We start from the raw sequence: 24321 nt of genomic DNA on the forward strand, positions 1-24321 counted from the left end.
GTTTACCCACTTCAAAACCTCAGCACTAACAGTGATCCCAGTCTGTTCCCCTCCACAAAAGACCTATTTCCTTTTAGCCTAAAGATTTCACTTGCGCATGACAAAGACGAGGAATGCCGTGTTTCTTCATCAGAAGATCTGTTCTGACACATGTGCTGACTCTCTGACTTATTAATGCCGCCTTAGTTGGATTATATCAGTAATTTGATCATGTTTTATTGTTGGATTGTGGTCATTTGATCGAAACTATCTTATATACAATTATGTTTATTGCTGTATATGCTTGTAAAAACAGAAGCACGTGTTTTTAAATCACAAACATTAAACTAGCATCCCAAAAAAGAACACAACAGAAATTAAATGACTACATACAGTACATTACTAAGATGTGGTTGACCATAAATGGTGAAAAATAAGATCACATGATCATTAAGATATATTTAACACCTAAATCTTGCTACAACAAAAGTCTCTTCTGCTTTACAGGCTAAATGCAAGGTGGAAGTTTTTTGCAAAGCACCCTGGGGAAGCAACAACTTCACTATGGCAGTCCTGCTGGCCTGCGGCTGACTGATGAGTGCCTTCATCTCTCTCACCTCGGTGTTAGATTGCATGCTGTTCTCTTCTCAAAAGGGATGTTTCCCTTTTCTGTGTTTGGAAAATACAATGCATAACTGGCGAATGGATGTAATGCATTCAAGTCAATGTACTGCAACTGTAAACTTTTATTTACATGCAGCTATGATCCACCCTATTTGTCATGCTATAAAACATGCACCCTTAACATCCTCATAAGTTTGTGTATGACTTTATGTAAAGCAATGCAACTTTGGCGCAAAATGTCACTTAATGTTACTTCTTTGACTTGCATGTCTTTAGTGATGAGGCACTTCCTCTCTACAACGTTACAGGAAATACAGATAGCTGTTTTTCTTTTTGGTCAACAACTTCGCAAACAGTCATTCTCATCAAAGTCATACTGTAGCGCAAGTCATCATATCTGCTTCATTTTCAGTTGTAACAGTTGACTTTCAATCTATTGCAAAAACAGGTTTTATAACCACAATGAGTTCTGATCTACCATCCAAGTCAGAGGTGATGGGCTGGAACTCTGCAAGCCTGGCTGACTATCTTAAAAGAGTGAGTATGACTTTCCTATCATACATTTCTAGTGTACATTTAATGACATGCATTTAGTTAGAAGGAACTAATGATATGAGGGTTTATTATTTATCTCTCATGTTTTGTTGACATTGACTTTCCAACCTTAATGACACTCATCATTTAAAAAGTATTTTATTTTAAACTCTTTGGGGCCATTTCCCAGACAGGGGTTACTGTCCAAACTGAAAACAACTTGCACTGACATATCTTAAAATACATCACAGCTCTTTGTTTTCCTCAAAATGCACGCCAGTAATGTTTTTAGGGCATGTATGTTAAAACTACTTATATTTCCTAATTAAACTAAGGCCTACTCCTGGCTTAAGCTAATCGCTGTCCGGGAAACCACCCCTTTGACCTTTAACTTTATCAAAGCCTAATAGATTGTTATACAAAAACGATGTCGCACAGTTGTAGCATAGTGGTTAGATAGTCGGGCTTGTGACTTTAAGGGGGCAGTTGTTGTAGCGCCCCTTTAGGAGGCAGTTGTAGCCTCCTTTACCCTACAGTCACATTAGCTACAAAAGTGAGCGACACCGAGCGACGCGCACTCGCTTGATGGGCGTTCCTTGGCTTGTATCTAAAAGCGGTATCAAAAGTCACTTTAGAGGGATTGTTAAGTTACAAGAATAGTGTTTTTGTATTTAAAAGTATTTATTTCTCGATAAAAGTAACAAAATATATGCAATAAAATGCCAAACTTATCAGATACAGAAATACGCATTTTCCGCCATCTTGAATTATTTTCTTCGGACTCGGCCACATACCTACATCACGCTGCCCCTTCACAGATTGTCAGTCGCTTTGTCGCATCGCTCAGCATTTGCAAAAATAGCCGCCTTGTCTATTTTGGCCCCATCTTGCTCGCGCAGCGGCAAGCTCGTCGCTTGTCGCTGGCAAACGGCCACTCCCATTGAAAATGAATGGTAGCCTGTCGCTCTGTCTCTGTCTCTTGTAGATAATGTGACTGGGGGGTCAGGGGGCAGTTGTAGCATAGTGGTTAGATAGTCGGGCTTGTAACTTTAAGAGGGCAGTTGTTGTAGCGCCCCTTTAGGGGGCAGTTGTCGTAGCACCCCTTTAGGGGGCAGTGGTCGTAGCACCCCTTTAGGGGGGCAGTTGTAGCCTCCTTTAGAGGGCAGTTGTAGCATAGTGGTTAGATAGTTGGGCTTGTGACCTTAAGGGGGCAGTTATTGTAGCGCCCCTTTATGTGGCAGTTGTAGCGCCCCTTTAGGGGGCAGTTGTAGCAAATGGTTAGATAGTCGGGCTCATTTTCGTCATCAGGAGGGTCCGTGGCCGTCCGCGTGCAGCCCAAAATTTAAAAAGTGCGCGTACACTCAGTGAAAATATTTAGATAGGACACTCCACTACAAACAATTGTACAAAGGAAATATACAGCATTTGCACACACACTGTCGTTCTTCTGACGGCCTGGTAGAGTAATAATTTGAATAAGAAATCATTTGTATTGCGTAGGCTATAGTGTTGAACGCGGCCTTCAGCATGTAGCCGCGGGGAGTATACTTGGAAAGCTGCGAGGACACGTGCGTGCGCGAACCGGACACGGAAAAAAGGTATATCCCGGCCTTAAGGGGGCAGTTGTTGTAGCGCCCCTTTAGGGGGCAGTTGTAGCCTAGTGGTTAGATAATCGGGCTTGTAACTTTAAGGGGGGAGTTGTAGCCTCCTTTAGGGGGCAGTTATAGCCTAGTGGTTAGAGTCGAGCTTGTAACACGAGATTTGCCAGTTCGACTCTCACAGTGGACAGGTTGCAACTGTGGTGCCCTTGAGCAAAGCACCTTACCATAATTGCTCCCTGGGTACTGGGATAGCTGCTCACTGCTCCGGGTGTGTGTTCACAACTTGCAGTGCGTGTGTTCACACCTTGCAGTGCGTGTGTTCACTACTCACTAGGATGGGTTAAATGCGAAGGAACATTTCGAGTATGCATTGCATACTTGACACGTTTGCCACTTTCACTTTCAAGTCTATTTTGGGACAAACGCACTCTCATAAAGTGCACAATAACATATTTATTAAAATTAAACCAGATCTAAATCTTTTGCATCAGTAATGGATAGGAAATAACAGGTTTGCAAAGTTATGTTGAATAAACATGCTGTATCTATCCTTTGAACACAAGAAAGAGAGAACTGTTTAAGACTGAGCTAAAATATGAAGTGTGACCACGAGTTTGCTCTCTTGCTTTCACACTTATTTTATCAGATGAGACTAGCGGGGTGTGACAAAGTGGTGAAGAAAAGTAATATGACTGGCGCAAGGTTTTTGGTAAGTCCAGTCGCCCTTTGACACACACAATAAAATTATTACATACATTTATACATGCATATACTGAAGAACATTCTACCACAAAACAAGTTATTTCTATTTGTGTCTTGTTTCAGAACATGTCTGATAAAGACCTCAAGCAGTTTCCTACAGCACACATACCGTGAGTAACAAACAAAAAAATTAAAAATTTTGTAAAAATGTGTGACAGACAAAAACGTGTACTTAAAAGTACAAAGTCAACCATCATTTATTATAATGAAAATGTATGCAGGCAAGCCTCCAAACATGGGTAAAATAGATACATACTATCATAATATAACCCACTATACACTCAAAGTATGCATACACCACACTCACCATACAATTAAGCCTAATTATCTTTCTTTACTTTCAGATATATCACAAAGATCAGCAAAGATATTAATCAGAATAATAAACAAAGAAAAAACCTATTCCATCGGTAAGTTCATATTGCATTAGATATATGTGCAATTTCATGTCTGTAATATAAAACAGAGCTCTATAGACCATTTCAAATGATGTAAACAACTCTGGTCCAGAAACACTTCCTGTTACAGTTTGTGACAGTATTTTTTGTGACACCTTTAAGATGTTTCTTTAACTTCAGTTAATTCAGTTCTATATGTTCTGTTGGTTTATTTTATTCCAACGTTTATCCAGTGTTAAAAAACTGAAACATGAAGTGCTTCTGGACCAGTGTTCAGTGTACATCTTTTGAAATGGTCTGTTAAGAATGCTTTCTCTCATTTTTGTGAAACTTTTACTTTGCCCAGATCAGAACAACCGAAGCCTCCAAAGCCAGGTAATACTTTTGCAGCTAACAAAATGTACTAGCCTGTTCAAAGAGCATGACTTAAAACACATTGTATTTTCTTTTTAAAAAATTAGAAGCTAATGCTGCCGCTTGGGATTCTGATGAATTTGTGAGTATCCTTATTTTTTCTCTTAAAGGAATATTCAATTTTCTTAAAAGAAAAATCCAGATAATTTATTCACCACCATGTCATCAAAAATGTTGATGTCTTTCTTTGTTCAGTCGAGAAGAAATTATGTTTTTTGAGGAAAACACTGCAGGATTTCCCTCATTTTAATGGACCCCAACAGAGCCCAACATCCAACACTCAACTCAACACTCAACAGTTTTTTTCATCGAAGTTTCAAAGGACTATAAACGATCTCAAACGAGGCATAAGGGTCTTATCTAGCGAAACGATTGTCCTTTTTGACAAGAAAAATAAAAAATGTCCAGTTTTAAAGCACAACTTCTCGTCTAGATCCGGTCGTGATGCGCCAGCGTGACCCCACGCAATACGTCATGACGTCAAGAGGTCACAGAGGACGAACGCGAAACTCCGCCCCAGTGTTTACAAATGTGTTGAAAGAGGACCGTTCCGACGTTGTTGTATGTCAACTGATACTAATTAATGTCTTTGTGTCAGTTTATTGTTTACAATGGTCCGCAAATGTGCGTTTTATATATGTAACACTTTACCTCCCTACGTCACTATGCATTTACGTTAGGTCTAGGCGAGAAGTTGTGGTTTAAAAGTGGATATTTTTTATTTTTCTTGTCAAAAATGACAATCGTTTCGCCAGACAAGACCCTTATGCCTCGTTTGGTATCGTTTATAGTCCTTTGAAACTCCGATGAAAAAAACTGTTAAGTGTTGAGTTAAGTATTAATTGTTGGTGTCTATTAAAGTCCATTAAAATTAGAAAAATCCTGCAATGTTTTCCTCAAAAAACATAATTTCTTCTTGACTGAACAAAGAACAACATCAACATTTTGGATGACATGGTGGTGAGTAAATTATCTGGATTTTTCTTTTAAGAAAATATAATATTCCTTTAATGTCCCCCAAAAGACTTGTTTTGAACTATAACGTTTTGTTCATAGGACCAGGAAGACAGCGAAAGTGACTATGAGGAGCCAGATGTTAACACCTGTGAGGACAACTACATTTGTGCAGACCAATGTAATGAAGATGGTTCCAGCGAGGATGACTATGAACCACCCCCCACTGAAAAACCGTTAGATATACCAAGTCACTTTCGTGTTGCCAAGCCTCTGGGCGACGGAGAATATTTGGGTAAATCATAATACCACTGTTATCACAAAATATAGTGCACAAATAAAAGATGCATCAGTTTTCTATTTTGATGTGTAGACAGCGGCCCTTGTGCTTCCCGTGATCGGAACGCAAGACCCACCACTACACCCAACAAATCTGCATCTCTTCCAAAGGGGCTTAATGTATGTAATGAGTATAAACATTTAGCTGTTTAATTAGAATGCTGTATATAACTTTAAGGTTAAGATTAATATGACTCTTTCTATTTACTTCTAGATATTTAAGCCTTCGGCACGACCAGATCCATCTCCACACAGGCCTATGCCTCCTTCCAGTAAATGTAAGCCTGTTTGATTTCAAGGCATCCCTGTATTTGTACAGCGTGATCTCTGACTGTGTTTTGTAAATTATTTACAAAACACAGTCAGAGATCACGCTGTACAAATACATATATATTTAATAGCATTCACAGGTACACCTGCCCCAGCTGTGCCAAAGGTGGATCGCAGTAAGAAACCCGGCTTTCCTTTTCCGTCCAAAAAAAGTTCAAACAAACCAGGTAAATCTTAATCCATCTAAACCAGTGGTTCTCAAACTTTTTCCGCATGCGGCCCCCCTTGTGTACGGTGACAAAAAAACTGTTCTAAAATTTAACATTTTAATTAAACAAACCATATTAAGTTATACAAAGTAGTGCTGTTGGTAAGTAGCCTTATTTTTTTGGTTTAATTACACAGAATTCATGAAAATGAATGTATTTTATAAAATGTCATAAAACTGGGGCCCCCTGGCACCATCTTGGCCCCCAGTTTGAGAACCACTGATCTAAACTATTTAATCACTAAACTTTACATATTAACATTGTAATTTATTTTTATCTCTGCAGTAAAAGGTCACAGTGAAAAAAATACTAACAACTTACCAATGCCTCCCCCAGTGTCTGAACCACGGTACTTATCTTTACCAACAACTTACATGCCCGACAGCAATACAGTACCTATTTTTATTATTTTGCAATCTTTCAACACAGATTTAACTTACCACCAAGCACAGACTTTCCTCCCCCACCTCCAATGATGACGGGGCAGGTAAGGACATTTCACAAAAACAAATGTCACCCTTTAAACTGCAGTAAGACTGTGCAACCACAAGATGACGCTGTTGTCCCATACAGATCTTGTCATTTTTTTTAAAGGGAGCAAAACATGCCTGACTCTCCTTGTATATTCTTTCTCATTAATCTTAACCCTTCCTGTCATCACAGGACATACAAATAATATTTCCTAAAATGAAAAACAATTGTAATTTTGTTGTGCACACACACAGGACATGGATCCCCAGTGGTATGTAGGTCAAATGAGTCGAGGAGAAGCCGAAGTCTCCCTTAGACACGTAAATAAAGTGAGTTCCTTTCATGTTTCAGTCATAAAATGTTTTCTTGCATACACACAATTTAAATAATCTTAAAAATATATATTCTGCACCTTCTACATCCGTTTGCACATTTTTCAGAATATGTCAACAAATTAAATATGTATAACTCGGTATCCTTTCAGGATGGCGCTTTCTTAATAAGAGACAGCTCAAAGGGATGCACAGAGCAGCCATACACACTAATGGTGCTGTACCAGCACAAAGTGTACAACATCCAGATTCGTTTCCTTGGAAACAAGGATGGCTATTCCCTGGGCACTGGCATGAAAGGCATTGAGGTAATGGGATCTGTTGATTCAGACACAATGTCTGTCATGGATGATGTTCTGATGAAAATCACAATAATCAGAGTGTGGACTGAGTTTGAGATTATCAAATGAGATTAGGCCCAATTTTACTGCTCCAGTTAACTTTCTTAACCAGTCAACTTCATGTGTCGCAGAATTTCGCAAGCGTCATGGATATCGTCACGCATCACATGAAGGCCCCACTAATTCTCATAGATGGAATGGATCGTGGAGCTGGACCTCAGCGACAGTGCTGTCTTTTGTTCCCAGCAGGTTTTTGAGACAGACTGTAGTAAAGCAATCTACATAATGCTGACTGGGTTCCAATATTAAACAGACATGGAGATCAGTAGCAGTTTGTGATTAGACTGTAACAACTTTAATTTATTCAAACTAAATATTATATCTAACAATGTACATATGCACTCAGCTTTGCGTTAGTAAATCATATTCAGATTCTCTTTCAATATGGTTTTAAAATATTTCCTACAATTATGCCATGCATATATTTCTTTCCAAAAGAAACTTTAATGCAAAATATAGGTTTAAACAAGTGTTTGCTTTTCCTATGAGATTGTACTGTTACAGTAACACGGCACATATTATAAATAAATCCACCCTACTAATTTACTTTGAGTTACACCTTTTCTTCAAATATCTGAGCATTGCCACGCTCGGGTTTCCGTGTCAGCCTGGTGACACATCAATGTGTCAGGGTCTTTGAAGCACTCGGCCATGTTACACAGCAGCAGCTGGGTCTTCACTGAAAACAATGAGTGTAGTGGTTGAACATACAACAACAAGACAATGCAAGTACAATAAAGCACTTTTATTCCATATGACTGAATGAAACATGACTAGTACAACAGGCTATGTTTACTGTAACCAAAGTATAAAAATAGAAGCATTTGTTATGTTTTAGTCAAACTTTTTTGCACCAGGAAACGCTTACTGTATATGACATTTATTCATGCTCATTTAGGATTATAGAGTCTTTATCACATAATAAAATACAATAATGACAGCCCTGGAGGAGTCAGGGAGGTTTTGAGCGCTGATATGTTTGTGTTAGCACTGGCGGCAGTCAGTCAGATTAAACTGTCATGGCTGCCATTGGCAGACATGCCACATTTTCCTAAAATGTGTTCATGCAATAACGCCAACTGACGTATTAATGCCAAAATTGTAAATACAGGGACTTTTAAACTGCCAGCACATATCAGAATGTGTCAAGACATGAGCCTGTGGACTTTTCAAACCGTACACTGTCATTCATTTTTATTAGGTTATTTTTCAATACTGTTGTAAATCTATAAACGCAATATCCAAGAACTGGGACCAACAGTCAATAAAGTAATCAAAAATATTAGTATCATTACCTTCCAATTTGTCTATAAGTTCTGACATTAAATCCAACTGTTTTAAAACATAATCCAGGACAGCTGTAGATGTATGTGCGTTGATGTTGGCTGCATTTCTATCATCCATCTCCATCTTTTGTAACACATAGACATGCATACATCAATACAGATTTCAAGATACACACAATAAGAGCATTTCAAAATGGGAAACATATCTTAATGGAAATGTATATATGTGGAACAAATTTTACAAGCATCATCAGGTTCAGCTATTTCTAATGGGTTTGTAAAAGGATTTAGCACTTGATCCAAATGTGTCAACAGAATAAATCTACATAAGCCAGAGAAAGTAAATAGTTCTCACTTGGATAATCTGCATAAGGAAACAATGTCCTAAGAAGAATTAAATGATTCTAATCTAAGATCTAAGATATTTATCTGCTCTGAGTGCACTTTATGCCATTAATCTGCAGATAATCACATGTGCTCTAAACAAACCAATTCAGTGAATATCTGTGCTTACGACTTTAAATAGGTTTAGGCCACTATTTAGCATCCAACAGATCAGATTCATAATAAGAGCACATTTGTTTTGTGGCAACATTTTATTGATATGTCAGGATACAAAATAATCTCAGATAACAATGAATCAAATACAGCACTCCTGCTAATGTTGCATAGGAGTTTAACTAATCAACATTTAAAAATGATTTATTGTTGGGTGGTATTCTGGTCTTCAGCAACAGGGTGAAATTCTTGATCTTGTCCAACTGTAGGACCACAGATAACAGCTTTGCATTTTAGGAACTCATCCTCGAGACTCCTAATGGATTCAGAAAGATCAGGACTGGTACGCAGGACGACCATATCATAGGCCATCCAAGACAACTTCACTGAGGGAAAGGACAATGATTATTAATGCAGGAAATCTTTCATTCTTATGACACGTGACATACTTTTAGATTTATGCATTGCGTACCTGAAATGTTTTCCATTTCCTCCGTCATTTTCTCTAAATGTTGGTTGAGCTGTAAACTCTCGCGATTAAAGTCCTCGGAAAATTTCACCCTTGAAATATCGTCAGACATCTGAAAACCAGCAAACTAACATAACTCCGCTGGATTTTTTTATTTTTTTTAATGAACATTTCGGTGTAATTTACAGACGTCGGAAAGTAAAATTGAACCTTTTGTGATCGGGTACTTGTTTAAAAAATATTGCTTGTCCAAATAAAATTAACGAATTGAAATAAACTGTTTTATTATAAAGGTATGGTTAATAATTCAAATTATAATCGAAAATTTAACAACATTACCTTGTTAAAGTTGAGAAATGCTGACAATTTTGTTTAATATCGACTGTTGGCAGTTATTCAGGCAATGCACGCGGATTTAACGGCTCTTTCGCGTGAACGCGCACACACTCGCCCTGAAATGTCTGCTCTCTGGAGATACAAATTTGATTGACGTTTAATCGACACCGCTGTATCAATCTATTTTTTATTTATTATTATTATTATTATTTACAAGCTTTCTATTATTGTTACACAGAGCACTTTCCTCGGTCTAAATTTAAGCTAAAGTCAATAGAAAAATCTGGATAAAAAATAGAAATGGGAAAATTTAGAAAGGAAAAAGTAAATAGACAAAATTAAAAAATAAAATAAATAAAAGTAAAATAATATAATTTCTTAAATAGCCGGTTATACATATATAATAAAAAGGTTAAAAGGCAATAGAAACATAATTAATAATAAAATGCATTTATTTGCCTTCAATTAAAATGACTTGTAATATTATAAAATAATGAATAAATAATTTTTGGTAAATGAGTTTAAAGTGCTTGTAACAGAAAATTCCAGTGTGTCAGGCTGAATGCCTGCAGGTGATAGTGGTGCTGCTGGTTTGTGTGGAGAAGATGGGTGGGTGGTTGGGTAAATGGTGGGGCTGTCTTGGGAAGAGCCTGAACATGTGTAGGATTTCAATAAGGTGGGACTAAGGCGGTGCTACTTATGCATAAATAAAACAGGTGCAACAGGTGACAATGTTGATACAGCAGAAGACAACAGGGTAGCACTGTGAGAGGACACAAGCCAGAGCACAACAGTAGGAAACAACTCAGAAGTCTTGAAAATATTCAACCAACCTACAGGACAAAAACGAATCCGAGAATAAAACACCCTTTCAAAACTACAAGTGGAGCGCAGAGGATCACTAAGCAATGACGTCCTATGAATCTCAAGGTCAGTCTCCGACGAGATGTGGGCCTCAGTTTCCCAGCTTGGGACAAGAAGCTCCAGAACTGAATCTCTACAACGACAGCTACTATCCCCCTTCATCGCTGCCGAGTCCACAGCGAACAAACCCTTCTTCTTATGAACTTGGAGACTATGCTGCCTCATCACCTAACCCTTACCTGTGGTTCAACAACCCAGGGATGAACAGCGCTCCCTATCTCCCAGGTGGAACCCCTGGCCCTGTGGGACCCCCATTCGTTCCCCAGCACTATGGCATGCAGAGGCCATATCTGGGTCCTGGGGGTTCGGGTGGTCCAGGTGGTGATCTGGGCTGGTTCTCTATGCCATCTCAGGAGGATCTCATGAAGCTGGTTAGGCCACCTTATTCATACTCAGCTCTCATTGCCATGGCCATACATGGTGCGCCTGAACGTCGCCTGACTTTAAGTCAGATTTATCAGTATGTTGCTGATAACTTCCCCTTTTATAACAAGAGCAAAGCGGGATGGCAGAACTCTATTCGTCACAATCTTTCACTGAACGACTGTTTCAAAAAGGTTCCACGAGATGAGGATGATCCTGGTAAGTTTGTGCATCTCTGTGATTTGTATGTTTATTTTATTTTATTATATATATATAATAAACCTAATACGTTGTTCAAATTATGTTTAAGAGTAAGCATATTTAAACATTTATGTCTTTTATTTCAAAGGTAAGGGTAACTACTGGACCCTAGATCCGAATTGTGAAAAAATGTTTGACAATGGCAACTTCAGACGCAAGAGAAAAAGAAAGTCTGACAGTCTTTTGGAGAAAAGCGGCTCTGGTGGAAATCTCAGCCCTGAGTCAGGAGACAGCAATGGCAGGGGCAGCCCGAAAAATCAAGCTGACATTTCCAATTCTCCCGAAAAGGGTCCTTCACCAGCATCCACGGGTCCATCCCCATGCTTGAGCAACTTCCTGACTGAGATGTCTGGTGTAGCGTCTGGGTCTCTGGATATTGAAGGAGATCCCTTAAATCGCCCATTTTCCATCGGTCTTCCTTTGGATGGACCGCAGAGATCTTCACAACCGACAGGTTTCGGCACCTACTCTCCCAGTTCTGCGATGTCTGAGTGGGCTTCACCTCTTCCCCCGCCACCTCCCATCTCCCCAACATCTTCCCACTCCACTTTAGGTTACAGCGGCCCTCTAGGGCAATATAATGGCCATTTCTACCCCGGTTTGAGCTCGACCGGTATTCTTTACTCCCGGGAGGGCACGGAGGTGTAAAAGAGAAAATGGGTGACATCAAAAATAGACTGGGTTTGAATAATCAGTTCACACCACATAATTTGATGGCTAAAAAAGACAATATTGTTTTTATGAACTTCTCTCCGGTAAGTCCTGTGGGTGAAAGAAACGAATGAATTCCCACAGGAATGGCCTAGTCAGCATGAGATATGACAGGCTGACACTAGCAAAGGCCCCTGCTACCAGCAGATCTGATCTGAGGCCATCTGCTGACAGCGAAACATTCTGCACATCTCTAATGCTTACTAACTCATGTTACCGATACCAAATTCAAACACCTGAAATGAAAACGAACTGACTATTTCGGACAGAAACTCCAGTGAAACTGAATGCAGTGAAGCAGATTTTGGTTTGCTGCATGCTTACATTGTTACATGACACATTGTTGGTCTTTGTATTTTAAGTCAAACGCATTTCTGTCTTTTGTGTACAGTTGTAAAGTTGAGAATGTGTGAACGTTGGAGTGTATTTTATTGTGAGGGGATAAATGGCTTCTGTTTATTTTAAATAAAATATTTTTAAAAGTGCTGGATTTTAATGTTTTATTGAAATCTATTTATTAAGAGCCGATAAATGCCTTTTGTTTTTTAAATAAAAGATTTAAAACAGCATTCAACTGTAATGTATTATTATATTCTGGTGACTTGTTGATCTGAATAATAATATTATTTGAATTATAACACAGCCAAAAAAAAATCCTTTGGTATTTATATCAAAAGCAAACCCAGACTCAGACACCATGAAAGTGTCTATGAAAAACAGATGACCTTGTAAGAAACAGAACTTGTTTCACCAGGTCACTCTAACTGTCACTCCTTTTTCTCATTGTTGTACTATGAAGGCTACTGCTGAGCCCACAGTTTTTGGCAGTCCTTAAGCCATATTTTAAAAAAATTGTCAGCATTTGTATTAATGTAATGATGACATAGGATGATATGTTGTAAGATAGCAAATAATAGTTGTTTGAGAGAGAGAGAAAAAGAGAGAGAGAGAGAGAGAGAGAGAGAGAGAGAGAGAGAGATCAGTGTTTGCTTAGAAATCGGGATATTCAACACAGCTAGACAGTGACTGCTTAGCAGATGCATTCACTTTTTAATACAGCATATTGTTCATACAGTGTAAGCAGAAAAAAGAAAAAGGGTAAGTTAATAGTTTATTTGAATTAAATATGGTCAAATGCATTAACCAGCAATTACAAAAACATAACCAAAACCAACCTGATCTCACAAAGTTCCGTGGGATAGTCACGGAATTTTTTGCTCATTTTTCCGTGGCATTCTCGTGGATTGATTACTCAACTGCTTTTTCCTATTTTCAAACCATTGTCGCTTCGGTTTAGGGTTAGATTTGGTGTTTGCGTTAGTATGTCACTTTAAGTATTGTTTTTTTCTGATGCATTCTTTTATATTTTCTAAACTTTAATCAATTGTCTCATGGCGTTGGGGTTGGAGTTGGGTTTGGGTAGGGATGTCATTTTATGTAAATCTAACCCTAAACCGAAGCGACAATGGTAAGAAAATAGGACAAAACAGTTGAGTTACCAATCCGTGAGAATGCCACGGAAAAGAAAGTCCGTGGCAGGGCCACGAAAATCTGCGGAGATCCGTGAGAATGCCACGGAAAAATTTGTAAAAAATTCCGTGACTATGCCACAGAAATTCATTGTATTGGCACCAGTGTTGGGTGTAACTAGTTAGTAAGTAATTAGTTACTGTAATTTAATTACTTTTCCCTTGAAAAAGTAAGGTAAGGGATTACTCTTATTTTTCTTGTAATCTAGTTACTTCTGATGTAATTAAATACTGTGTATGGACTCTAAAACAATTATGTATACTAAAATACAATAGTGGATTTAACATGGTTTAAGTTTACAATTCTCACTATTAACTGGTTGATTATTAGCATTAATATTAATGAGATGCTGGCTGTTTATTAATACTTAATTGCACATATTAATGTCTGATTGTGCAAAACCTTATTCTACGTCCTTTACCCTCCCCATTTCTACCAATACTTGAAATTAACAACTTCTTTAGTATTAATAAGCAGTAGTTGGAGTATAGTGAGACAAAAGTAGTTAATAGTTAGTTAATAGAGAGAATTGGACCCTAAAGTTACTTTTTTTGAGTAACTTACCCAACACAGATTGGCACCACTTTACAATAAGGGTGTATTTGTTAACATAGTAAATGCATTAAATGAACTGTGAATACTTTTACAGCTTTAATTAATCTGAATTTATGTTATTTTCAGTATTTACTAATATAATCTAATGAATGAATTGAAGTTTGAAGTACCCTTTCAAAAAGGTACACCTTTGTACCCAAAGAGTGCATATTAGTACTTCAAAGTTACATATTGGCTGTTAAAATATACATATTTGTACCTAAACGGTACATATTAGGACCTTTTTTAAAGGGTACTGCCCCAGTGACAGCTTTGTACATTTTTGACAGTGTACCTGTGTATACCCCAATTCACTTTTTACAGTGTAAAACTAAAAACATGATTCATTGTGATTATCTTTATTATTTGGTTACTTTATTCTTTGTATTTAATGAGATAAACTACGAAAAACTGATTTCTTTGCTAAGATAAACTGAACTTTAAGGCCTGTTTCTGAGGCCACATTCTGTTTATGCCATATAACGCCCGGAGCCATTTCTGAAGCGGTGGTGCTACGAGTATGCGAGTGTCTGTTTGTACTGTCAAGAGATGTCCATAAACATGCTGTGTCTACATGATGAAGTTGTTGAGGTCACCAACAGACAAGTTGTATCAGTAAATCAGTTGTCTTGACAGAAGAGAGTCAATTTGGGTGACATTTACCTGACTTAAGTGCACCAAAGGAGGTACAAATTTGCCATAGACCCTTCAGCTCATATTATATAGCAACTGTTTTGCATAACAGCTCACGGTACACCTCAGGAGATTATGAAATAAAATTTCTACATTTCTCTGTATTCCTATTTACTTTCTTTTTAATGTGTGGGAGCAGAAGTTCAAATATACAAAGAGGATATGGCCTTGAGCAAAGGGACTTTCTTAGGATAAAGAAAGATTTATAACTAGGATGTTTTTTTTTTTTTTTTTTAATATAACATGCAAATCTCATACTATTACTTGGCACATCAAAGAGTAATTTGCGGTATATTGTGAAAGGATTTTTCTGAAGAGGAGCTATAACCATTCCCGTTGTCCTGTGAACTATAGAGGTTTGTGAGAGATAAAAACAACATTATTATTGATATATGAAAGTTATTATAACAGAGCAAGTGATTGCTCTGCTGATATCATATTTGCATGTGACATATTTATGCTTGTTTTGTTTTACAGTATATCTTTTTCATGGGATATTGTTTAATATTTCCATGCCAAGCGAGTATCAAACTAAAAGCAGATGCAGCAGGTGAAGGCAGAGAAAAACTTGTTGTGCTTTGTATCGTCCGCATAATATGTGCCAAAAGAAACAGAAGCAATGCTCTTAATAAAACTGACAATAAAACAAATGTAAGGAGAGTTGGCTTTTGATTGAAAACTTTACCCTCTCACTAAACTGTAATGATGCAAATTACCAACTGTTTATTTCATCACTTGAATCACACTGTTCTTTTTTTCTGGCATGTGCGTGAAGAAATTAATGACTGTTTACTATTCAGATGAAAATTTCCAAGTATTTTAACGCTGACATGTTCAAGAGAAGTGTAATATACCAGGTAAGATATATTCATATACAGTTCATTCCCTCTTTTGAACTCGTTAGGAATGTAAGGAAAATAGCTATGTAGTTTTCCAAAAACCCAACTCTAAGTAATTTTTCACATAAACATAATGTTATTCAAACCAGCATTGAATCAAAAAGGGGCAGACCCAGCAGTTTGGTTAAATTAACCCGGGAAATGTTTGACCCAACATTGGGCTAAAACAACCAAATATTTTGAGTTAAAACAACCAAGCATAGATGGAATTACAACCGGTTGGGTTTGTCCCTTTTTGACACAATGCTGGGTTGAAAATAACTAGTGCTGGGCAAAGATTAATCGCGACCAATCGCACACAAAATAAAAGTGCTTTTTGGCCTTATATATGTGTGTGTACTGTGTGTAATTTTTATGTATATTTAAACACTCGTGACATACTTATATACATTTCAGAACATTTTTATTTATATATCCATTTTTATTGTTTATATATAATATATAAAAATATCAATAAATACATGTTAATGTTTCATAAGTACATACATGAATGTGTGTGTATTTATATATAGATAATAATTACACACAGCACACACTTGGATATTTTGCTAAAAATCACTTATTTTGTATGCAATTAATCGCGATTAATCTTTGCCCAGCACTAAAAATAACCCAACATTTTTTGTGTGTGTAGTGTAGTAATTTACAGTTTTCTGCATACCATCAATAAAAAAACATAACCTTGATATATTTCATATTAACTAAATAATGTCACAAATTTAAATGAGTGTGAAATACATGACTAAAATTAAACTTTGATGCACCTATAAGAATTATATTATGAGACTTTAGCCTGAATTTCACAGACAGGGTCACATATCTGAATACAAATGCATATCAGATCACAATGAGTTGTACGGATCTCAAACAATAACGCATGAATAGAAATACACTATCCGAAGTAGACCCAAAATAACATTTGTATTTAAGTGATGTTGCACAAAAGATGTAAGGGTGTGTGCAGTAAATAAACAACAGTATTTAAAATATGTTCAAAATGTAAATACACAAGATTTTGACCCTCGACAAACAAATGAGACAAAACATAAACATAAAAAATAAAACATAAACATTTACTGTAAGTGGTTGGTAATCACTGATGATAAATGCAAACGAGTGACAAATATACTGCATGATTTTTTGCTTGCCAAAAAATTCGATTCAAGCTCAATATCCATGTATCAACCACATATTTTCCTGTAGCCTTGGGGAGGAATTATTGCTCAACACACAGTATAATGTGATTAATATCTAAAAATGATCTTTTACACCTGCTGCCTGTTGTGTGACACACACCTGTCTTTCAAACGGTACCTGTCTCTATAAGGGATTCTCCTTTTCAGTATTCCAGGAACAGATTTCATGTCATGCTGCTTTATCCAATAACAGCCGTTACTGGAGCAAACACTGACATCCAGAAAAACAACATGGCTTCATTATTTTTCTTGATCACATTCTGTACTGAAATAAACCACACTGTAAACAACAACTTGGTTTTGCAAGTCAATTCAATAAGCTTTGATCTCTGATCAGTTGACATAACTTATAAAAACAAGTGAAATTGTTTACCTTAATTTTTTAAAGTTAAAATATATGTTGATTTGACAAAAATGCTGCATTTTTTACAGTGCACATCTGCTTATTTTGCGGTATTAAATGGCTTTATATTACAGTTTTATATTGTTTATTACATTTTTCTACTAAAAATGTTTAAATGAAGTCTCCAATAGGCTTTATGCCCAGCTGCACTACTTCCTGAACTTCAGCCAGCTCCTTGTTTCCTGTCTGCCATTATTGGACATACTGATTAATCCAGGTGTGTCTGATTATTGTTGTTGTGACTACTGAGGTCAGGCACCTGGATTAATCAGTTTGTCCAATAATGGCAGACAGGAAACAAGGAGCTGGCTGAAGTGGGCATAAAGCCTATTATGGAGTTAAGAGTATCAAAGTTTGATTCTAACCATTAAATAAAAAATGAGTTTGATATTTGGCATGGCCTTACTCAGTCAATAATATTAAAGATTTCGGTAACACTACTTAAAGGGGTGTTCATAAGACTGACATGACCCCTTCATAATCATGACATGACACGTGCTAAGAGCATGAAGGAGATTTTATGCACATTTATGACAGCTGTCATTAAGTGTCATTTGTTTAATTATGTCATTTTTAATGCAAAGATGACATTGTTTGAATTGTCTTTGTTATGACAACTTGACATAAACCAATACATCATAACTTGTCATAAATCTGTCATAAACATAACATAGCAGAACAATTATCAAACTTAAGAAACTACCTAACTTTATGGGTTAACATTATATTAAAAGGTCATTTAAATGCCATTAAGTGTTAATACTTTGTCAAATAATTTTAAATACCTTAACAAAATGCACTTCAAAAGATTATTCTTAACAGAACTTGTTCTTCCTCACACAGAGGGTTCTGAAAATTTCTATCATAAAAGAAAAAAGTAACAAAACATTTAATGAATTGAATTAATTTAATGTATTTAATTTATTTTATTTATTTATTTAATGTAATTTACTGTTTTTCCAGCGACATGGACCCAACGCTGCATGGCTTAACCTATTATTGTACTTTTTTCATTTAATTTAAGGTGAATCGGTCTCCAAATGCATTAAATCAATTTTAATTATTATTATTATTATTATTATTATATTATTATTATTATTATTATTATTATTGGATGATTAATTTTATTTCTTAAACACATGGAGAAAACTTAAAAAAAAGACATTATTAACTAAATGACGTTGTTATAAAACTACTTGACAGGGTATTAACACTTAATAACATTTTAATGACAAATTATATTTGTACCACTGTAGTTGAGGTCAAGAAAAATATTCATGACGCTGTTATGAAACTGACTGTGTATTAAAACTTAATGACATTTCAATGACAAATTATATTTGCATCACCGGTAAAAAGTGGTCAGTTGTGTTGTCTTGGTAATGTCAAGTTGTCATGACAGGTTATGATGTATTGGTTAATGTCAAGTTGTCATAACAAAACATTTCAAACAATGTCATCTCTGCATTAAAAATGACATAATTGAATAAATGACACTTAATGACAGCTGTCATAAATGTGCATAAAATCTCCTTCATGTTCATGGTACGTGTCATGTCATGATTATGAAGGTGTCATGTCAGTCTTATGAACACCCCTTCAAGTAAAGTGTTACCAAGTTATCAAAGTTATATTTTCTTTACACTATGTAGGGTGATTTTTGCAACATGATCTCACAAAGTTCCGTGGGCTAGTCACGGAATTTTGTGCTCATTTTTCCGTGGCATTCTCACGGATCTCCGCATTTTTCCGTGGCCCTGCTACGGACTGTCTTTTTCCGTGGCATTCTCACGGATTGGTTACTCAACTGCTTTTTAGCTGGGTTTTTGCAGGCAGGGTTACATGGTTTATGATTATTTGACTCTCAGTAGATCATGCACATATAAAACATTTGTCATATTTATAATAGATTTCACAGTTGACGATCTGGCAAAATAAAATCTATACACAAAGTAGCACACATAAAAATTAAAAGTTTAACAAAGTTTAAGAGTCTGAAAGTGCTAGAAATTTGTTACCCATTCACTATTATTTTGTATTGTAAGGTCCCACGATAAAGTACCATCTCTTGACATTATTGTACCACAGCCATAGTATTTTGTTGTGGGCCCAACCATAATTTCAAGCAAGTCAATTTATTCTTTGAGCCATAATGGAAAATCCAAATACTTGTACACCAAAAATAGCTCTAATTTGAGGTAAAATTCTCAATATTTCCTTTCATTGTTTGTGTGGGAGAGGATTATGTCAAGCATGAGATTAAGTTGTGGTGCATTCCAGCTCCTTGCTGTGTAGTGTTGATATTGTAAACTCTAAACAGACATGAACAAGCCCATTAGGACAATGACGTGCTCAGGGGGAGGGGCCGGATGAACTGAAAATGAACTGCCGGGGGTGATGACTGAACTGATAAGCTATTAGGCTGTTGAATTTTTATCTTGTTCTATACTTCTTGTTGAAATGGGGAACATGGTGCACTGCTGCCAATTACTAAGTAGCAGTAAAACCAAAACAGTAACCACGCGCTGCTCTGTTGTTCGCTAAACAGTCCTGACTGATTAGTGATGTTTAGTAAACTCAGCCTGAAGATGTCAGGCAAAGAGATGAAGCTCTGATTCAGTGTATCAAGCCGGAGAAAGACCATCTAGTTCCCGGTTACTGTTTTGTGTAAATACTCTCACACACTTCGGGCACATGCCAAGGAGACGGAGGAAAAAGTGGCTGTCCTTGAAATGTTGGAGCTCGTATGCACAACTAACCTTCTCACTTCAACGTTCTTTTGACCTGCATGTGAGAGATTGAATGACGCTGACTCATTTCTCATTTCTTTACTTCCTTAAATATTCACATACATCAAAATACACACATTTACAATGGTACAAGTTATATATGTTTTTTTACATTTACCATAATTTTAGGTATACAAAACATTTTAAATGATCATAGTAATATTAATTTTATTAAATTGTTTCAAATGTAAACTTTTATACTTTAAATTAAGTTCAACTTGCAGATCGAATCCTCTCACAGGAAATCATTTCAAGCAAGACAAACAATAATTAATAAAATCAGCAAAAAATAGAAAAAATAGCCTGGATTGGCTTCCATGGTCCTTTCTTACAGTCCGTCACGAAAACGTCATCTCATCCATAGACTGAATCCAACAAGATATTGTTAAAGAAGAAAATCCTTATCTTTAATCCAAATTTCATCCCAACACGAATGCATTCATGTTTTCAGATACATTGCTTCAAATCCATCTAGCCCCTGTATCTCTGGTAGCCTCGGCACTTGAAATGAAGTGACATGGACTACGGCTTTTATACAATATTTAGTGAAAATAGTGTTAAGAGACAACAAACAATTTACTGTAATGGAGTGTTCTGTGTTATTTCCCCCTAAAATATTTGACATGTCAACATGACAAAAACAAAACTCTATGAGTTTAAGGAGGCATTTGGCCCAGACTCTGCAGGCTGCTGGTTTCGTACATCGTGGTTGTTTATTAGTTTCAACAGCTAACAGCAGAGATGTTTATAATCAAATACAGTGCCCACAGAGCTACCGCAAGCATTACATGTGATCTTTGCAGGGATGATTATCAGTTTTGCTAATAATGCCAGTGTGGTGTATCTTTGGTGTGTTGGTTGAATGTCTACTGCTCCCCCTTGTGGATAAAGAGTGCAGTGTCTGTTTAGTTTATCAACTAGTGTTTGAGTGACACTGACATGAATGGTCCGTAGCCTCTGCTAAAAGATGCTCTGACCAAAAATGCATATTTTCTATAGCCACTATTTTTTTCTGATTTGTTTAAAGAATTAGTCCATTTTCTTAAAAAAATCCAGATAATTTACTCACCACCATGTCATCCAAAATGTTGATGTCTTTCTTTGTTCAGTCGAGAAGAAATTATGTTTTTTGAGGAAAACATTCCAGGATTTTTCTTATTTTAATGGACACAACACATAACCGTTTTAATGCAGTTTAAAATAGTTTCAAACGACTCTATGATCCGAAATGGGGCATGGGGGTCTTGTCTGGCGAAACGATTGTCGTTTTTGACAAGAAAAATAAAAAATGTGCAGTTTTGAACCACAACTTCTCGTCTATCTCCGGTCCTGTGACACGCCAGCGCGACCTCAGGTAATTGCGTAATGCCGTGGAAAGGTCACATGTTACATATATGAAACGCACATTTGCGGACCATTTTAAACAATAAACTGACACAAAGACATTAATTAGTATCATTCCACATACAACAATGTTGGAACGGTCCTCTTTCTCCACACTTGTAAACACTGCGGCATAGTTTCGCATATGTCCTCTGTGACCACTTGACGTATTGCATGAGGTCGCGCTTGCGTGTCACAGGACCGGAGGAAGGCAAGAAGTTGTGGTTTAAAAGTGCACATTTTTCATTTTTCTTGTAAAAAATGACAATCGTTTCCCTAGATAAGCCCCTTATGCCTTGTTTGGGATCATTTAGAGTCGTTTGAAACTCCATTGAAACTGCAATTTTAAACTGCATTAAAACTGCTACGTGTTGGGGTCCATTAAAGTCCATTAAAACGAGCAAAATCCTGGAATGTGTCCCTCAAAAAACACAACTTCCTCCCGACTGAACAAAGAAAGACATCAACACTTTGGATGACATGGTGGTGGTGAGTAAATTATCTGGATTTTTTTTAAAGAAAATGGACTAATCCTTTGAACCCAATTCTCTAAACCGAATGCCCAAATCACTCTTTCGGCAAAACCTTAAAGATCAGATGAGACGGTTAAATTTGCTTGTGTTGCAAAAGGCTAAACACAAATAGCACAACTAAATATAAAATATATAAAATAAACACAACTATAACACAGTTTATCAATCACACAAAACAAGTGTAATGCATAGTAATTGCCTTGTGGTGTAATATTGTGTGTGGAGTGCTGTCAAGAAAGGTTTTATTATCAGTTGACAGCCACAAGAAAGCATTGCAAGTGACGTAAATTAAATCTTTATTGTTGACCAGAATAAAGATGTTCTGCTGGGAAAGAATAGATTTGTTATTGACAATGAATCTGCATTCGCACACTATCTTTTAACAGTAGGCTATTTGCCCCATGTTTTAGGGTGGGGGAGACTTTTAAACGCATTAAATTGGAAATATTTTCCTGTCTGCCACCTTTCACATTACAGCTCATGATAGATGTTAATTAACAGTTATGAATGCTTTTGTGGTACCATCAGCCAAACAAATTTGACCTGACAAAAATTTCCTACAGCTTCAAACTGGTTACCCACAAACAGGTATTTGTGCTAGATGCAGACGTGTACACCCATGAGTACAGCAGACATTTAAATTATGCATATCATGATAGCCAACACATATATATATTTACATTTATTAATTTAGATGCTTTTATCCAATGGTGACTTACAAATAGGAGAGCACTTAACATTTAGTCTAAGGCTATATTCTTGTCACACTAAATAATGCAGTAACTGGCAGTTCAGCAATGTGTGAGAACAAAATGTGAATTTAAATGATCTTGTTGGACACCTAAAATTAACCCTCTTAAAAGACCAGGCTACTAGAAATCAGTTCAGTACAATGAGGTCTGCATAATGCATGCAGAATACACTCCAAGTGATCTCAATGACAGCTGCACAAGCACAGAATGAATTATTTATTACGTTGCAGAGTCAACATGCTGGGTAAAAATGAATTGCGACTAATGACAATCATTGGACCACATAACCTGTGTTTGTAGACTTGGGATTTAACCATTTAACCATGCATTCATTTCAATTCAATTAAGCTATTAGGCACAAGAAAACGGTCATCCATGAAATAATATTCTTCTAAAACATCCAAGGTGCTTGTATGTAAATAAAAGTGCTCTTTATAAAATTAATTTGTGTTTTGTCTCCATCCATGCCTGTTGACCTTTACTATGTCACATGATTAGTCCAAAAACATTTCTGCACTGATGCGTGTTGATTTGACTGGTCCCTTGGTATACTCATTCTAGTGCACGCACTTAGCCTAGGGTGAGATGTGGCCACCGAGTACAGCATTTATCAACACGCACCAACATCCCTCCACAGTGATGGTGCGGGAAAAAGGACATTCCTATGGAAATATATGCGGTGCTCCTACCCTGGATGTCAAATAGATTCATGGCTGTCTCTTTGCTCATTTACACTGCTTAATGGTGATTTCGATTGGGGATAATCTTTGTCTCTAAAGACAATATATGTGAGGACAGATATATGTGAGAAAATGAGGTTAAATAAGATTCATATAAATTAATAATAAGCAAAGTAATGAAATAATGGATCAGTGTTTGATGATTGAGAATATTAAATAGCAACAAATAATGCCATTGGCTCTCTTTATGCAAGCGGTTGTTGAACATAAAAGAATAGTTACACAAAATATGACAATTCTCTCATAATTTATTCACCATGTTGCCAGATGCATCAGGATCAAATACGCCATTGATATGTTGATATTCATGGATGCATACTGATCAGCTCTGTACACATCAGTTGCATGAAATAATTGGTTCTTGCATTTCTTGTGACAAAATATGACAACTAGTCACAAGACACGTGAGAATCAAAGCGATTCGGTGTTATCGCTGTGCCGCCATATTTGAATTTGCAGTGCTCTCTATGGATAAAAAAAATTATTGATTAAATATGAATTGTTTTCCACACAAATGCATTGTTTCACTTCAGGAGACATTTGTTAACATATTGGACTTATTCAAATTACAAGTGTATGCTTGAGCTTCACTATGTTGACCCTCACATAGCTA

The 24321-nt window shown here is 36.6% G+C and overlaps 3 protein-coding genes across 3 annotated transcripts; 2 read left to right on the forward strand and 1 right to left on the reverse strand.

Moving 5' to 3' along the window:
* Positions 1–753: 753 nt before the first annotated feature.
* lcp2b (lymphocyte cytosolic protein 2b) lies at positions 754–8607 on the forward strand. The gene is made up of 15 exons (XM_073854286.1): positions 754–1140; positions 3385–3447; positions 3564–3610; positions 3845–3910; positions 4245–4273; positions 4360–4394; positions 5369–5561; positions 5640–5725; positions 5820–5883; positions 6007–6102; positions 6430–6493; positions 6574–6631; positions 6870–6944; positions 7100–7255; positions 7420–8607. The coding sequence occupies exons 1-15, from the start codon at positions 1066–1068 to the stop codon at positions 7543–7545; spliced, it is 1233 nt and encodes a 410-aa protein (XP_073710387.1). The 5' UTR covers positions 754–1065; the 3' UTR covers positions 7546–8607.
* A 604-nt stretch (positions 8608–9211) lies between these two features.
* Positions 9212–10090, reverse strand: syce3 (synaptonemal complex central element protein 3). Its single transcript, XM_055178300.2, has 3 exons — positions 9941–10090; positions 9605–9713; positions 9212–9518 (listed from the first exon to the last, which is right to left on the reverse strand). The coding sequence occupies exons 2-3, from the start codon at positions 9711–9713 to the stop codon at positions 9337–9339; spliced, it is 291 nt and encodes a 96-aa protein (XP_055034275.2). The 5' UTR covers positions 9941–10090; the 3' UTR covers positions 9212–9336.
* A 483-nt stretch (positions 10091–10573) lies between these two features.
* Positions 10574–12736, forward strand: foxi3b (forkhead box I3b). Its single transcript, XM_055178294.2, has 2 exons — positions 10574–11443; positions 11574–12736. The coding sequence occupies exons 1-2, from the start codon at positions 10846–10848 to the stop codon at positions 12131–12133; spliced, it is 1158 nt and encodes a 385-aa protein (XP_055034269.1). The 5' UTR covers positions 10574–10845; the 3' UTR covers positions 12134–12736.
* Positions 12737–24321: the final 11585 nt, after the last annotated feature.

Source organism: Misgurnus anguillicaudatus, chromosome 16 (assembly GCF_027580225.2).
Source record: "Misgurnus anguillicaudatus chromosome 16, ASM2758022v2, whole genome shotgun sequence".
Lineage (NCBI taxonomy): Eukaryota > Metazoa > Chordata > Actinopteri > Cypriniformes > Cobitidae > Misgurnus > Misgurnus anguillicaudatus.